The sequence below is a fragment of the Heloderma suspectum genome, chromosome 3 (assembly GCF_057233095.1).
Source record: "Heloderma suspectum isolate Gila_16-S chromosome 3, 16-S_ref, whole genome shotgun sequence".
In the NCBI taxonomy this organism is placed as follows: Eukaryota; Metazoa; Chordata; class Lepidosauria; order Squamata; family Helodermatidae; genus Heloderma; species Heloderma suspectum.
The window spans coordinates 74,708,160-74,724,994 of record NC_139460.1 but is presented as its reverse complement, the minus strand read 5'-3'; the positions used below and the strand labels follow the sequence as shown (position 1 = coordinate 74,724,994).

At 42.4% G+C, this 16,835-nt stretch overlaps 1 protein-coding gene across 2 annotated transcripts; it reads right to left on the bottom strand.

Annotated features, from left to right (window-relative positions):
* On the bottom strand, positions 1–11,500 carry RBM11 (RNA binding motif protein 11). 2 transcript variants are annotated; one of them, XM_084843512.1, is made up of 6 exons: positions 11,315–11,500; positions 7,367–7,529; positions 5,756–5,828; positions 4,108–4,201; positions 3,859–3,940; positions 33–1,707 (listed from the first exon to the last, which is right to left on the bottom strand). In XM_084843512.1, exons 1-6 carry the CDS (start codon positions 11,432–11,434, stop codon positions 1,670–1,672), a joined length of 570 nt encoding a protein of 189 aa, XP_084699638.1. In that variant the 5' UTR covers positions 11,435–11,500; the 3' UTR covers positions 33–1,669. The 2 variants fall into 2 exon arrangements, with proteins under 2 accessions (XP_084699637.1, XP_084699638.1); XM_084843511.1 differs by lacking the exon at positions 3,859–3,940 and having other exon boundaries at positions 1–1,707.
* Between the last annotated feature and the right edge of the window lie 5,335 nt (positions 11,501–16,835).

Here is a 16,835-nt window from a genome sequence, read left to right as displayed (position 1 = left end):
GGACATGATATATTTATTCAAGTACAAAAAGTAGATTTTAACCACAGTCTTTATTATATTTGCATCACACTGTGACACTGTATGAAAACTCAAGATTCTTCTCTATTTGCATTAAGAAACAGACATACATAACATGTGCCTAGACATACTTAGAAAATGAGAAATCCTTGACTGTAGTATCCCTTGAGTTCATCATTTATTCATTTTATCAACAAGACATATTTTCGTTCAGGTATGACCAAATATTTTCAGAGAAACTCTCATGCCAATTTCATAAACACGATTAGCCTGCACTTATTAGTTGTATACAAGATTCTGTCATCCTTTTCATAAATATATTTACTCAGAATTAAATCCTACTGATTACAATAAAGCTTTTTTTTCCATTTCCAAGTGTGATGGCAATCATATGTGTGCGTATTTGAGAGTAAGTCCCATTGAAGTCAGTGTGGTTACTTCTGAAATAAACCACACAGAATCAAGCTTTGACTGCATCCTTACGGGCAATTCAAACATGCAGGAATAATTAGTAATATAACCCTTTGGGGCCTGTCAGCGAATAGTTATACATTTGAATGCTTCCCCACGGTAAAAAGAACTAAACACGTTCCACAATTAGCATAGCCGAGAGCAGCGTTTAACTTAAGCTTGAGCCCGACACTAGATTTTTATGTGCATGAAGTGTTTTGTTTTGATTACATGTTTGAAAATTCTCTGATTCCAAGTCTCACGCCAGCCTTCTGAAGCAGTAGAGCTCAAGAAAGGCTGTTCCACATGCTACTTCTCCATATCTAATTGGCTGAACTCCAGGAGGCTTGTGAGGAGCATGGAAGGACTAAAATCTTAAACTACTTCGGGCGCAATCCTATGCATGTTTAGACAGAAAAAAAAGTCCTACAACTCCCAGCATCCCTCTAGCTAGCCATGCTGGCTGGGGTATGGTGGGACTTGTGGGACTTTTCTCTCTCTCTAAACATGCATAGAATTGCACCCTTAAAAACAGTGTAAGGTAACTGCAAGCCAAGCTCTAGTCACCCCATGTTTACTGTGGATAAAGTTACTAGATGAGACTATACTGCTTCATGTATTATTCTATTAGGTATGTATACTTTTAATTGTTGTTGGTGAAGCATAACAACTGATCTTAAAATAAAACTCCAAAAAGCTACTTCTTGCAGTGAGTCAGCTTTTATAATACTTTGCCTCAAACCATTATAAATTATCTTCAGGTTGAGGTTACTGTAATAACCATGTCATATTTTTTGCAAATCCATTTAGTGAAATCCAGAGAGGCTTTGCCTCTTAAAGCTATGTAGTCAAGCCCACTGTACAAACTTATGTCCTATGAATTGTTTTAAACCAGCCAGGGAGTTTTGGCTATTGGGCGGTACAGAAATGAAATTATTAATAATAACAATAATATTTTGTTCATTTTCTCTTTGTTTTTTTCCTGTCGCTTTCTATGCTACTGTCACTGTCACTCGTTTCCCGAGGTCTTTTCCTTTTAGGTGCACTTTCCTTAACTAGATACTGTGCGTGGTTCTTTGGTTCTGGGTAGACACATTCGAAAGAGGCTTGTCCTGGATTCAGGTAGGATGATATTGGAAAACTTGGAAATGGTGGTGGTGGTGTCGTCATCTGATAGTAAGGAAACTGCTGTCCCATTGGACTATAAGGAGTATATTGCTGTGCTAAGAAATAGGTCATCTAGAAAACAAAACATGAGTTATAAACATCATTTTAAAGTTTGTTAAATAGTAGCCCTGTGCCGAAAATTTTGACTCTTCCATTTTTGGCATTTCGTCGGGGGGGGGGGGGGATGAAAACTCTGGAGAAAGAGGCTGGGAGGGGTGAGATTTTGGATAATTTTCTCTTGGGGAGGGGGACAGGGTTTCCACATACCTTTTTAAATGTAGGCAATTCTTGAGGGGTTTTCTTTCTATATATTTTTTTTAAAACACCCCCTGCACTTGCAGGATCCCAGGCCTCTTCTCCAGCCCGGCAGTTCTTTCTGAACTCCCAGGAGACCATGTGACCTTGCCTTCTCCAATAGGCATTCAGGAAGAACTCCCTGCTGGAGAAGAGGCCTCGGCTCCTGGGAGTGCAGGGGAGGGTTTAAAAAATAAAAACATAGAAAGAGCCCTCAAGAATCACCTGCAGTTAAAAAAAAGGTATGTGGAAATCCTGTCCCCCTCCCCAAGGAGAACATTCTCCAAATTCTCCCCTTCCCTGCTAAAGAGGCAGAAAAACAATGCCTCTTTTGCAGGGAGAGAAAAAGTTCCAGAAAATAGGAGGCAGGGTTTGACACAGCACCAGTATATAGACAGTTACTGCTTACATTGCTTCCAGAGAACAAAATATGTTGAACCAGCCTGTTGGAACGAAAGCTTTCCAATTACACTGACTTGGTTTGTACTTGGTTTGGGAGGGGCTGTGGCTCAGTGGTAGAACCCATACTTGGCATGCAGAAAGTCCCAGGTTCGATCCCTGGCATCTCCAGGTAGGGCTGGGGGGAAAAAACTTGCCTGAAAACCTGGAAAGCTGCCTCCAGACAGTGTCGACAATACTGGACTAGATGGACCCATGGTCTGATTTGGTATAAGGCAGATTCCTATGTTCCTAACGCTAGCCCATGGCTTATTTAATTCTGTTGCAACCGAAACTCTCCCCATGACCTGAGTTCAATCCCAGCGGAAGCCAGGTAGCCGGCTCAGGTCGACTCAGCCTTCCATCCTTGCGAGGTTGGTAAAATGAGTACCCAGCTTGCTGGGGGAAAGGTAGTCACAACTGGGGAAGGCAATGGCAAACCACCCCGCTATAGTCTGCCATGAAAACGCCAGCGCAAGTGGCGTCCCTCTAGGGGTCAGTAATGACCCGGTGCTTGCACAGGAGGACCCTTCCTTTCCTTTCCTTGTCGTCCTCCCAACGTTTTGTCTGACAAGTTTTCTCAATTCCTGTGTTGTTTGTTTCCCTCCTCCTTCACCCACTCCATCTCTGTATCTCAAATGCCTTTGTGACATTGTAGTAGTGGCATGTAGAGTGGCTGGTTTTTGTTTTGTTTTTTACTACTCCTGCCTTCCATCTTGGTAGCCTGGTGAAACAATCCATGGCTCTGTGTTCACACATAGCAACACCTCATGGTTTAAACAACCCTGCCATAACCCATGGTCTCCAGGTTCGCACGACATGACAAACCCCAAGTGGAGGTAGGATATGCAATATGACACCTGTGGGTGCCGCAGCTCATTTTGGGTTAAACAACCTATGACAAATGATGGCGTGTCGTCTGAACCCCATCATGGTTGGTTAGGGCAGCTTGGTTCACAGATCACAACAACCTAGAATTCAATAACCAATACTATGGGTTTGCGATATATGCCAACCCTGCCCACTGAATCCTTTCTCAGGTAGATTGTAAATGTAAGTCATTCTTAGCTCCATATGCACAATAAAGTTGATACAGATACAAAGTTTGTCACTTCAGATCAGACTCTGGCTTGCTGACAAAATCATTTCCAGTTCAAATAGCATGGCATGTTGAAGAGCTGAGGTCTTAAAAAAAGCTGTTGTGTATCGTAGAGTACACACACAGATTAGGTGTGTCAGACATGCCACTGCAAACAATCAAGCTTCTGCTTATAGCGTTTGAATAATGCTGCCTCCCCATTTATATCACTGATGTACAGCTATAGGCAGGCTGTTTGTTTGACTCTGCCACCAGACTGCCCCAGCCCAGAACACTTCATATTAGAATGGCCAGAGGGCATCAACCCATCAGACATAACTAGACCACTAGAGGCTGCTGAAGACAGTATCAAGCCACAAAGGGTACTGCTGTAAGGTCTGGCTGATTTTTACCTCTTGAGCTGTGGTAGGATGTTGGTACAACTGGCAAACTGCCAGCTATAATCTTGGTTTCACTTGCAAGTTGGTAAGGAGTCTAGTCAGGCATGGGTGCAGGTACAGAGTTAAACCCAGTCAGCAGTGCAGTAGGAAAAAGGAGAGTTTCCAGAAGTTATGCACTTGTCAGTTGCTTGCACTATACAACCAATGAAATCTGTCTATACCATTGTTCCAATACATTTAAAATCACTATTCCCAACTTACCATGTTTTGAAAAGCAGAATAACTCTGATGTGGACTAGTATTCACCTGAAAAGGACTGATGGGTAATGAAGTACCACAATAAGGCTCCACATTCCTATTAAAAAAACAAGCATGGACATATGTGAGTGAATTCTCATAGATTTACCCATCTAACCAACAATACATACATATGTGATTAGGGCTCCTTATAGTACAACTGTATAGATAGCATCACGGATGCAATGAATATGAACTTGAGCACGCTCCGGGAGAGAGCGCAGGACAGGAAGGCCTGGCGTGCTATGGTCCATGGGGTCACGAAGAGTCGGACACGACTGAACGACTGAACAACAACAACAATACCTGTCTAGTTGGAAGAAGGCCTCATTGAGTTCCATGGATCTTATTCCCAGATAAGCGTGCACAGAATTACAGCTTTAATATCTCTTCTCATCAAGATGGATAAATTCAACAAAATCAGTTTGCTGAACTTCTTATCCATTCAGATGAGAAGAAATACTAACGCTGCAATCCCACGCACACTTCCCGGGAAGTAAGACCCATAGGGTAGTATCTTATTGTGCCCATGGTCTCATGGGACCCATTGCTTGCCTATCGGGCCTTTAGTATTCCTAAAAATAACCTGAAATTAGTGGAAATGCTAGTTTCCAGAATGAGGCAGTTCAGCGGAGATCACTGAAGGGAGCTTCACTGATCTGTCCCAATTTAGAAACTAGAGTTCCACTTGTTTCCAGAATTATTTTTAGAAGCACCAAAATTTTTATTGTACAAGTGCTGGGCCCTGTGCAACAGAACCAGCTGAGGAGGAATGACCCCTGCTGGATGCTAACCACTGTGAAACTTACTTCTAGGTAAACATACATACATACATAGGACTGGACAGACATTAAAGCTGAACATTCCACATAATTTAAGAATTAGTTCATAGGGGGAAGGGGATTGGATTATTGCTCAAATGATTTTAGGAGCTTCACTTAGGGAGCAATCCTATGGCCACTAGACAGGGGCTAGATGGCCATAGGATATGTAGTTTTCTGGGAACCGACCTCAGAGCCCATGCTCCGAGGGCAGTTCCCAGAGAACCAACCTCCCCCCACAGCCGTCCTCTGTGCTCGCAAGAGCGTGGAGTGGCCAGAAAGGGGCGTGTCTGGGGGTGTTCTGGGGTGGACGGAACTGCATGTATGACACATCCTATGTGTCGTACAGCAGCCTCCTTCCCCTCTCTGTTCTGCAGCTAGACAGCGGCAATCAGCTGTCTAGCCAAAAAAGGAGGACAGGAGAAGCACAGAGGGAACAATCCTCTCTGTGCTTCTCCTGCCCTGCTTTGGATAGGCAGTGGCCTCTGAGTTCAGAGGCAGCTGCCTATCTGGATAGGATTGCTCCCTAAAGGCCTCTTTCTATATGGCACTAGAATGCCTGCTCGTCAGGAAAGTCAGTAAAACCCTTCACTGCATATGTACCAGCCCATATGTACATGAAACAGGAGACATCAGAGCAGAATTTTGTTTGTAAACTAAAGTCTTTGATGTTTTCAAACTGAAAAAAGGCTACAAACCTATGCACACCTACCTGCATAGAAGTCCCACTGAACGCAGTGGAGCTTACTTCTGAGTAGACATGCATAGGATTGCACTGTAAGTGTTACTACCTGTATGTTGGTGACTGTCCATCATTTTCCACATTCTGGCAAGGATTATTTAACTCTAGACAGTGAGAACTCCCTGTGAATGGAATAAAAAACCCAATTTTTATGACTGAAGTTGTTCATTAAGATCACCATATAAAACACTGCAGTTGTATTCTGAAAATTCAAGAGTTTAAAATATCTCTATCTAGTTAATTTTAAAGACCAATGAAAGAAAAACAATTAAAAACTAAGAGCAGAACCTGTCCAAGCCACAATTTCCACCCAACTCCAAATTTACAAATAGTTAATCCTGCCAAACTGCTCCCAGTCTCACTTAGGAGTATCCACACCACCCCTACAATATCCTTTTTATGGAGAATAATTTCATTTTGGGACATATTATTCAGTGCTTAGTAAAGGAAGCATCTACAATAGCAAACCCTGATAGTTATTTCTTTAGTGGTCTCAAAGAATAAGGCTGCAGTCCTATGCGTGTTTAGGCAGAAAAAAAGTCCTACAACTCCCCAAATGCCCCAGCCAGCCTAAGACAGCAAAAACAATGGGGACAAGTTCCCAAGAACAACAAAGCTAGTTCTGTGAACAAAGCGGGGGGGGGGGGTTAACCATTTTTTCTCAAACCATAGTACCCCATAACAGATGACAAAATGCTTTTGAAAATGAGAAGAGTTTCAAAAACAGTTTGTGATGTATCATGAAGGTCAGTCAAAGAACAAATGTAAATAATTTACATTTCCTGGGCACAAGATCCTGGTATGAGCCCAAGTAGTTCTTTGGATCCTAGCCAAGTGAGTCTGTGGATAATTATTGATATATTCCAGTTTGCGAATGGGAAAGATAATGCATATTCACTAGAGATCAACAGTTATATACCCCCCCGCCCCGCAAGATTTGCAGACTGTAGTGACAACTTTTCAAGAAAATGCTAACAATTCTTTCTACCAGATTTTATAGGAAAAAGAGTATCTTGGAAAAAAGACAGGAAAAAAATCATGCATAATTTTGACATAACGTTTCTCGAACAATGCTACCATCTAACCTGCTAGATTCTATTGAGAAGGAAGAAAAGGGGAAGGGAAGGCTTGGAGAAAGCCATTTTGGATATGTATTATTTTCTTGAGAATCTGAAGGAAAGTAACCCTAGAGACCATCAGCTCCAAGTGTTCTCATTCTAGTGTAACACTCTGCTAGGCGTGGGAAACAAAGCATACATTTTAAAAGTGTTTCCTGTAAAGGCTCTTGCTTTGATTCTGCTCTCATATACTGTTCTGGAAATCAAGAATATATCTGCTACCAAGTAACTCTATTTACTGTGGTAGAATTTCTTGCTACATTCTTGCAAGTGTGGGAATCCTTAGAGAGCAGAAAGGCAATATTATCAATTGATTAAAAAGTTAAAGAATACATTGTTATGTGCTCAGTATTTTTCCTTACACTAAATATGAATTCACGAGTATAGAAACAGTACCCCCTCCCTCCTCCCAATAGCAGGCATTATCTTTGTTCATCTGTACACTTTTACACATCACTTCTCATGTCAGGGTTTGGCACAATACATCAATTTATAAAGAATTACTTTTCTGTAAATAATTATTGGCAGGTAGCTAAACCTACCAAACCGATATTGCACTTTAATTGGTCTTCCATATAAACGAATCCCATTCAGCAAAGCTATGGCATAAGGCACTGACTCTGTGTGTTTAAAGCAGACAAATCCAAAAGTCTTGGGTTTTCCATCTTTGTCCTTGCATATGGTCACTTTGGTTACCGGTCCAGCCTGCAAAAAACTTAAACATTACTTTCTCATAAATCCCAGGTTAGGAAACAGCTTATTATTTGCCGATTCTACGACTTGAGGACCAGCACATAGAAAGATACACAACGTTGGGTAGAAACCATTACAGCACACCCAGCATCAAACACTTGGCATCATGCTGCCAATGTAGTGGTTTTACTTCTATATACATAGGTAAATGCACTGCAATTTCCATAGCTTGTTCACAGCCTGCATAATTATGTCACATTTTATCCTTTTTGGCTTACGAGCTTAATTTACGTGGACTTGGGTGACTAGCGAAACACTTCAAGGATTTTTTTTTAAAGATGTAAGCAATCCAAACACTTGATTGGAAAGGTAATTGGACTGCTGCACATAGGTTAAACTGAACAAACAACCATCACATGTAAAGGTTACAGGCAAATGTAAGATATCCAGAATAGGCTATATCACCTGGTGATTACAGATTGTATTAATAGGTTGTATGTATATTGCTCTGCTTATACTTTTTCCATACTAGATTAACAAGGGGGAAATCCTGACAATCTTCATATATGTGGAAGCTTTGTGCAACAGTCCACAGTGCATAAAGTAGAATTAGTCAATATTTTCATAATTCAATCCACATTTGCTCCTCAGATGCATAGACTTGATATCTGATCCAGGAGAATGAGGAATGATGGCAAGAAACTTTACAACACAGGACAGAAAAGCTTAGGTTAACAAGTAGTGTTGGTGCATTTATAAGAAGTACAAAGATTTTGTTGCTCTTGTATTATTTATTACATAGCGTAATTCAGCAGTGAGGCAGTGAACAAGGGTAACTAGATGCTTGAAGATCTTATAGGCTCCATTATGCTCAGGAATGTATTTCATGGCCTTGGTCATCGATTACCTGTTTCTTGGGTCTTATGGGTTGCAGGTGGGGGGGATGTACATCAGGTAGTGTGCAAACCAGCAGTGATGGGAACCAATGAAGAATGAGGAAGAAAGCAAGGAAATTGCTCTGTGATTGGTTGAAGGAATGTAAATAGACATTATTCCTTTTTTCAATTGTTATGTTTTCTTTTTTGTTGAGAGATACTTGAGGGATAGGTATCCAGATATCTATTCCAGATTAAAAGCTAACAGTAATGGAATTATTTGTACCTTTGGCATCATCTAATTATAACAATTTCAGCCAGTAAGTTGTGAACTGGCAAAAAATAAACAAGGTATGATGAAGTGCACAGCAATCAGCAAAACCTGATTCTTACTCTCTTGACAATGAAAACTAGAAGTGGACTATGATAAGAAAAAGACCACTCACAGAAAGGAACAAGATATCTTTGATATTTTGACACTGGTGAATACTGACATATACAGTTTGCACTCAGTGTTATGGTTCTATATGCTTCCCGGTGTTTCTAAAAAGAAATGACATCCCTAACACAGTAATAATTCAGTCCCCAGCATTTCCAAGCAAAACCATAATTTGCTTTATCTTTCTCCCCTGTTTCATAGAAGTAAAATAGATTCCATCCTTCTGCTCAGGATTCCCTACTGAAGATGACGATGTTCTTCAAGGACAGCAAGTATCAAATCAAGCATTCTGATGTTTGTTCTTTTAAACATGTAGATCTCCCTGTTCATAAATAAATAAAAAAGATATGCTGAAGCAAGCTACATACACAGCTAGGTTTTTAAAACTTAAGGACTTCACATTTAGAGTTATTTCTCCTTTACTAGCTACAAGGAAGTAGTACTGGATGGGAGAAGAGTATATGTGTAACAATTAAGTTGTCAGAAGGGCTATTAGGTGCCAAAATAAGGAAGGAAGGCAGATGGCATCCAGAGTATGTCCAATTGGAAAACGTTTTATCAAATTAAAATTCAGCACGAAGTGATTAAAAAATGAAGATTTAAGCCAGGCTGATGACCAAGTTGGACTGATATGTGCCATACCATTTCAACATGTGCTTTAGGAATGTTCTATTGGAATACAAAGCAGGACCTTCTCATCATGGATTATTTGTGCTGTAGAACTGAAGATCTAAATATTTCTACTTCATGAGAAAACAAGGGCAATATAAGTAGCCGTATGGAAGCAAGAAGATGAGGAGGATACGGGTGCACAGGGCAAGGGGGAAATGCTCTAGTGATATTACTCTGGCAGGGAAGGGGCAACCTAATTCAAACAAGATGTATGAGTTGGCCTGAAGTAGTACTATAAGAAAGTCATGAATCTTCACCATGTATTCTCTGTTTATTGTTAAAGGAGGAGTAAACTACATTTAACAAGCATTTGACATGAGCTCTTGTGAACTCACATGCATGCTAAAACACAGCAAGACCGATTCCTCAGTGCTCTATTTAAAAATGGAAAGCATCGGTGTGTGTGTGTGTGTGTGTGTGTGTACCATAAAGCAACAAGAGTGAATGGCAGTAAGAGTATACAAGTTATCTGATAATTGGAAGCAATCAAGTCCCTTCTATTTCACTTGACATCTCAACTATTCCTGCTGGAAATTTCCTGACATTCCATATTTTTAGCAATCATACCTACTTCAATGACATTTATTCCATTGCTTTCAGAAGTTTTAGAGAACATCCTTTACGGCGCAATACTATGCGTGTTTAGACAGCAAAAAGTCCTACAACTCCCAGCATTCCCCAGCCAGCTGGCTGGGGAATGCTGGGAGTTGTAGGACTTTTTTCTGTCTAATCATGCATAGGATTGTGCCCTTAGAGGACAGAAGGCTCTTGCAGCTGCAGGCCAGTGAAAAGTTCAACAGGTGCAGCATTTCACACAACTGTATGATTGTGCCACAAAATGCTGCACCTGTTGAATTTTTGCCTGGTGTACAATTGTTAAAACTACAGGAACCCTGCAAAAAGTAGCAGCAATCCTTTGTCATTTTATTGATACATTTGTTTTTTTTTGTCTGTATCACTTTTATTTTAATTGCAAGCCACCCAGAAAGGTGGTGTCTATACATAGAAAATAACTAAATCCCTAGGCATAGCCAACTTTCAGTGACTATTTTATTTTACTTCTTTCTTTTTCAAATTTCCATCTGGTATACTTCACACTTCCAAGGCATATGGAAAAGGAATAAAGTCTTAACTCGCCCCGTGACCAGAACCACTAACAAAAAATGGTGCCTTGCACTGTAACAATTTCCAGGGCAGAAAGCTTATTTAGGCTATGTCCTAAGGGTCTCGAGACACCTTAAAGGCTAACAGAGACATTGTGGCATACGCTTTTATATGCCAACTTCTGTAAAAAAGATATTAATCTTTAAGGGTGCAATCCTACGCATGTTTAGACAGAAAAAGGTCTTACAATTCCCAGAATTCCCCAGCCAGCTATGCCATGCTGGCTGGGGAATGCTGGGAGTTGTAGGACTTTTTTCTGTCTAAACATCCATAGGATTGTGCTGCGAAGCTCCAACAAGTCTCTTGGTTGCTTCTGTCCAAAAGAAGGGGCATCCCTCAGTTTTGAACCATCCCTTCACCCAAGTAGCTCCCCAACTTCCACCCTTCTCCTGGCATTGCCATTTACTGGGGGAACCCTGCACCAGCCTTCCACAACCTGGCGCCCTCCATCGGTGTTGGGCTACAGCTCCCAGAATCCCCAGCCAGCGGCTGGCTGGAGATGTTGGGAGCTGTAGCCCAACACCGATGGAGGGCGCCAGGTTGGGGGGGGGCTGCCCTGCACATCCACCGTTCGTTGCAGCATTTCCTTCCCCGTCGAGTTATACTTCCTAGCCCCGCCCACCCCAAGTTGGCCCCGCCCCCTGCACCTGCAGAAAAAGCTCGTAGAGGATCTCCTCTTGCACGCGAGTCTCCAGGTTCCCCACGAAAAGAGTCCGGTCGGGCTCGTCTGCTCTCCCTGAGGTAGCCATGGCCATGGCCATGGCCATGCCGAGCGGCCCGCCTGCGCTGCGCGAGAGAACCGGTCAACGCGGGAGCTCCATCCGTGCTGGAGCGGTGGGGAGGAGGCAGACAGGGGCTGGGCTGCCGGCGAGCCGCGGACAGCGCTGGGCGGCCGTAAAGCATCCAGCGCGCACGGCACGCTGAGAGCCGCGAAGAGCTGATTGGCATCAGCGCGCTTTGTGGCAAGCCGAGCTCCTGTTAATGGGCGAGCTTCCAGCGGGGTAGCTGGGTCAGTTTGTTGCAACGGTAGCAAAATATCTCGAGGCACCTTAAAGGCTGACACATTTTTATGACATGAGCCAGCCTTCCCCAGTCTGCCCCCCCGATGTGTGTGGACCACAACTCCCATCAGCCTCAGCCAGCATGGCCAGTGGTTAAAGGTGATGGGAGTGGTCCAAAACATCTGGAGGACCCCAGATCGGGGGAGGGTGGCATAAGCGTTCCTGAACTAGAGTCCACCTCCTCGGATGCATGAAGGGGTACCCTAAGTTGGCAGGTGTGTGTGTCTCTCTATATAGACACACACATACATACATACACAGATGGGGGTAGAGGGTGGGTAAGCAGTGAAGTCAGAGGGAAATGGGATGTAGAAACTCGAAGGTGGTGACACCACTACGTTTTTAACTGGCCATTCAAGGAATAGTTCCAGATAGCACAGATACTTGGGGTTGGGGTCTTACAACCCCACTTTGCTATCTGAGCAACGGACTGATGTAACGCGAGCTGCAAAGTCGCTCCCTCCCGCTTCATCATCCAAACAGCAGAGACTGGGGAAGGGTAGAAAGTGATGCCTATGGCAGCCATCCGGTACTTGTCCAATTGAACTTAAGAGGGCTTACTTCTGAGTAGAAATGTGTACCACTGTGTATGTCCTTCCTCGGTGGCCTTGTTCATAGCCTTGCCCATAGCGTGCTCTTTCCTCTCTGAGCCATCCCAGGATTCTCTGAACCCCTCTTGCTATTAACCCCTTCCCCTTTCTCTCTCCACCTATCACACCTGTGCAATCTCATTTCACCCCCTGCCCCCTTTTATTTTCTCTCTTTCTCCCAAATCCGTTTGAAACTTGCTCGTAGCTACAGTTGAAATCATAGAATCATAGAATAGTAGGGTTGGAAGGGGCCTACAAGACCATCCAGTCCACAGCAAACTTCACATTTAATTGAGGGAGGGGGGATACACTTGCAAAGTATAAAGGGTGATTATATTTTTATTCAAGGCAAGAAATGTTTCATTTGGTTTGTATATTTGAGGAGCAGTATTTCTGTCATTTCAGTCTGTGATTTCTGAGTAGAGAACCACGTCGAAAATAGAGATCCCTCCTCATATGGCTTAAATATAAATTAAAAATCTTGCGGGGCTTGTAACTATTGTACAATTAAACTAATTTCAGTGATGGGCATCTGCCTCTCTCTCTCTCTCTCTCTCTCTGTTGAGCTTTATTGGAGAATTCCTAGACTTCGGCTGCCATCATGTGGCACAACCTGATATTGCACTGTTTGTAAGAAGATTTAATTGTGCACACTAGGATTTAAGTGTGGTGAAATTCTAGGAGTACTTAGGTATCAGCAAAGCTATTTTTAGTCATTCATATAAATAATTTAAGCTAAAATGTATTCTCATTTAATTCCGTTTAATACAAATTGCTTTCAGAAGAAGCATTCCCACGATCTACAAGGGAGGTTACTTGATCAAAAAATGAGATCAGATTTGTCTGGCAGGACTTGTTTTTGACAAATCCATGTTGGCTTCGAGTAATCATGGCATTGTTTTCAAGATGCTTACAGATGGATTGCTTTATGATCTGCTCCAGAATTTTCCCAGGGATTGATGTCTGACTGGTCTGTAGTTCCCAGGTTCCTCCTTTTTATCCTTTTTGAAGATAGGGACAACATTAGCCCTCCTACAGTCATCTGGCACTTCCCCCATCCTCCATGACTTCTCAAAGAGAATAGACAGCGGTTTCGAGAGTTCTTCTGCCAGTTCCCTTATTAATCTAGGATGCAGTTCATCTGGCCCTGGAGATTTGAACTCATTCAAAGCAATTGTTCCTTGACCGTATGCCTATCGATCTCAAGCTGCAATCCTGCCCCTTCAGCCTGTACTTCGCCTTTGCCAGGGGGGTCATAGACCCTCTTTTGGGAGAAGACTGAGCCAAAGGAGGAATTGAGCATCTCTGCCTTTTCTTTGTCATCTGTTATCATTTTGCCATCCTTATTTAATAGCTGAACAACCATTTGTTTCCTCTGCCTTTTACTATGCACATAGCTGAAGAAAGCCTTTTTGTTGTTTTTAGCATCCCTCGCTAACCTCTGCTCGTTCTCAGCTTTAGCCTTCCTGATGCCATCCCTGCAATTCTGTGCTACCTGCCTGTACTCATCCTTTGTTACATGGCCTTCTTTCCACTTCTTATATGTGTCTTTTTGTTTTCAGGTCATCCCTAAGCTTTTTGTGAAGCCATATTGGCTTCTTCTGTTGTCTTCCACCTTTTCTTCTTGTTGGAATTGTTTGTGATTGTGCCTTGAGAATTTCCTTTTTTAAAAGCTCCCACCCATCTTGGACTCCTTTTCTCATTAGCGTCGCTTGCCATGGGACCTTACTGATCATTGTTCTGAGTTTATTAAAATCAGCTTTCCTAAAATCCAGGGTATGCATTTGACTACACTCAGCTTTTGCTTCCCTTAGAACCAAGAACTCAAGTACAACATGGTCGCTTTCCCCCAGAGTTCCTGTAACTGCTACTTTATCCACTAAGTCATCTCTGTTGGTTAGGATCAAGTCAAGGATAGCCGATCCTCTAGTTCCTTCCTCTACTTTCTGTAGGAGGAAGTTATCTGCCACACAAGTCAGGAATTTCCTGGAGGGGCCATGTTTTGCAGAATTTGTCTGCCAACAAATTTCAGGGAAATTGAAGTCCCCCATTACTACTACATCATGCTTCCTTAAAACAGATTCAGGACAGATAAAATGAAGTACTTTTTCACTTCCACAACATGTGGTGTTGGCTACTAAATTGGCTGGCTTTAAAATGGGATTGGACAAAATCATGGATAATAAGGCTATTGATGGCTATTAGTCCTGATGGCTATCTGCTACCTCCTAAGTACACCAGTTGCTGGGGAACATGGTTGGGAGGGTGCTGTTGCACCCATGTTCTCCTTGTGGGTTTCCTGTGGGCAGCTGGTTGGCCACTGTGTGAACAGAATGTTGGACTAAATGGACCCTTGGTCTGATCCAGCATGGCCCTTATGTTCTTATTACCCAGTAGTGCATTTCCAAGACTTAGGCTTGATATCCATGTGATGGACATCCTCATTGTTTAAAGCATAACATACAACACAGATGGTTTAACTTCTAGAATCCTATAATGACACAAGTATGAGGTTTGTAATATATGCCCAATTAAGACAAATAATCTATGTTTCTTAATCAGACTTTGAAATATCTTATTTTCTTAAATGTGTCAGTGCCCTGTGATTCTTATTTCCTTAAATAAATCCATTTGCCTTTTTAATACTGTGCCTTTTGATTTCAAGCTCACTGCCTACCCATGCATAGCCACTCTCTGTACACACTACTAATAATGAGATATTGGGGGGTGGGAAAAGTGAGATATAGTAGAAGTTGGGATGTCCAAACAGGCCTAAACACACCTTGTGGTGGCAAGCGATAGCTACCTATTTGTGTGGATTCTTCTTGAGTGTTTTAAGGGTAATGGCTGTGGAACATGTACACAGAGAGCAGCTGTGCATGGGCGTCTATGGAGGGGGTTAGAAAACACCCCTGCTTGGCTCCCTTAATTCTCCACACCTACATGTATAGGTCTCTATTTGAATGTGTCCTTCAGTACATGCACATAATGCAGGCACCCGGGGCACACAGCAGCAATCCATGTGCCGTGCATAGACTCCACACATGCAGCCATGTCTACATAAGTGTTATTAAATTTAATGGGTGCTGTCCAGGAGACTCTGGTCATTTCTGTGTTCACCCAGGCTTCCATGGAAGCTGTGCATGCTGTCAGCCTTCCAACCTGGTTGCCATGGTTTTCAGTTCACAGTTGTGTTTTATCGTCACAGTATTGCTCTAGTGTGAGGGAATGGTTCTTAACCTGGATGACGTACAGTAGATTAAGGGATGTCAACCACCCACCGCTCTCTCCTGGCCTGGCTACACTCCTTCTCCGCCCAAATTAAACCTCTGCCAGCTTGGTATTGTGCAGTTGTGCCATCCTGAACTTCTGTATCATTGTAAAGCAGGGACGGGCAACTTTGGAGGATCCAGGAGCCAATTTTTGCCCAGTGGGGGCTATACACACATCCTCCCCCCGCCAAAAATTCAGAAAAGCATGATTTTCCATTAGAACAAGGCATGTGTTCACTATGCACCTTATTTTAAAGGGGAATGTGTCTTATTCGCAGCCACCAAAGTTCACCGGCTTGGCAGTGTCACTTTGGAGGGTGGCCGGGCTGCAAAACAGGCCGGGGGGCATATGCAGCCCACAGGCCACATGTTGCCCACCCCTACGATACGATCATGAGTGTTTTGCTCTATGGCTGCAGCACTGACTCACAGTGCAACATTGGTACAAGGTGTCTTCATTGTATTTGATCCTATTCACTTTGTGTCTTATGCATGCCATAAAATGTATTTTGAAATAATTTATTTATTAATGTATGAAAAGTATACCCCTGATTTTATATCATGGGTCCTTTATAGTTTTTAGTTATTAGTATTTGCTCAATAAAAAGGTGGAATTGAACATGCATAAAACATATAGCAGTGTTCCATCAATTATATCCCCCACCCCACCCATCAGTCCTAAGGAGTTTGCCCTCCAAAGCCAGTACTGATAGTTTGATCCAACAACTGGTAATTACTGTTTTAAAGGAAGCACATGTTTCCTCTACATGATCTTCATTCCCGCTTCACTTAGGGTGCAATGCTATGCATACTTAGACAGAAAGAAGTTGGGAGTTGTAGGATGGTTTTTCCATCTAAACATGCATAGGATTGCACCCTTAAAAAAACTAGGCAAAATTTCTTTTAAAGAAAATAGTCTCCTTTATTTTGCTTTAGGAGGCAGAAACAAGGCCCATCTGAAATGTTGCTAAGATCTAAGAGGAGCAGTGAAGTTAACTAACATCCATGGGATATTTAGTAAGCTATTGAGAATGAGCCAGAAATGGTGTGTGTGTGTGTGTGTATGTGTTTAGATTAGTGAGGGTGCCTAGTAGAACCACAAGATTTTCCAGAGAGTGCACAAGAACTTTGTTATTCAAAATAACAAACGAAAAGAATTAAATTACGAAAATGACTTTCTGCTACAAATGCCTATCTTGTCATCTTTTCCATTTCTGATCTTTATAGTATTCTAGATATTCAGTA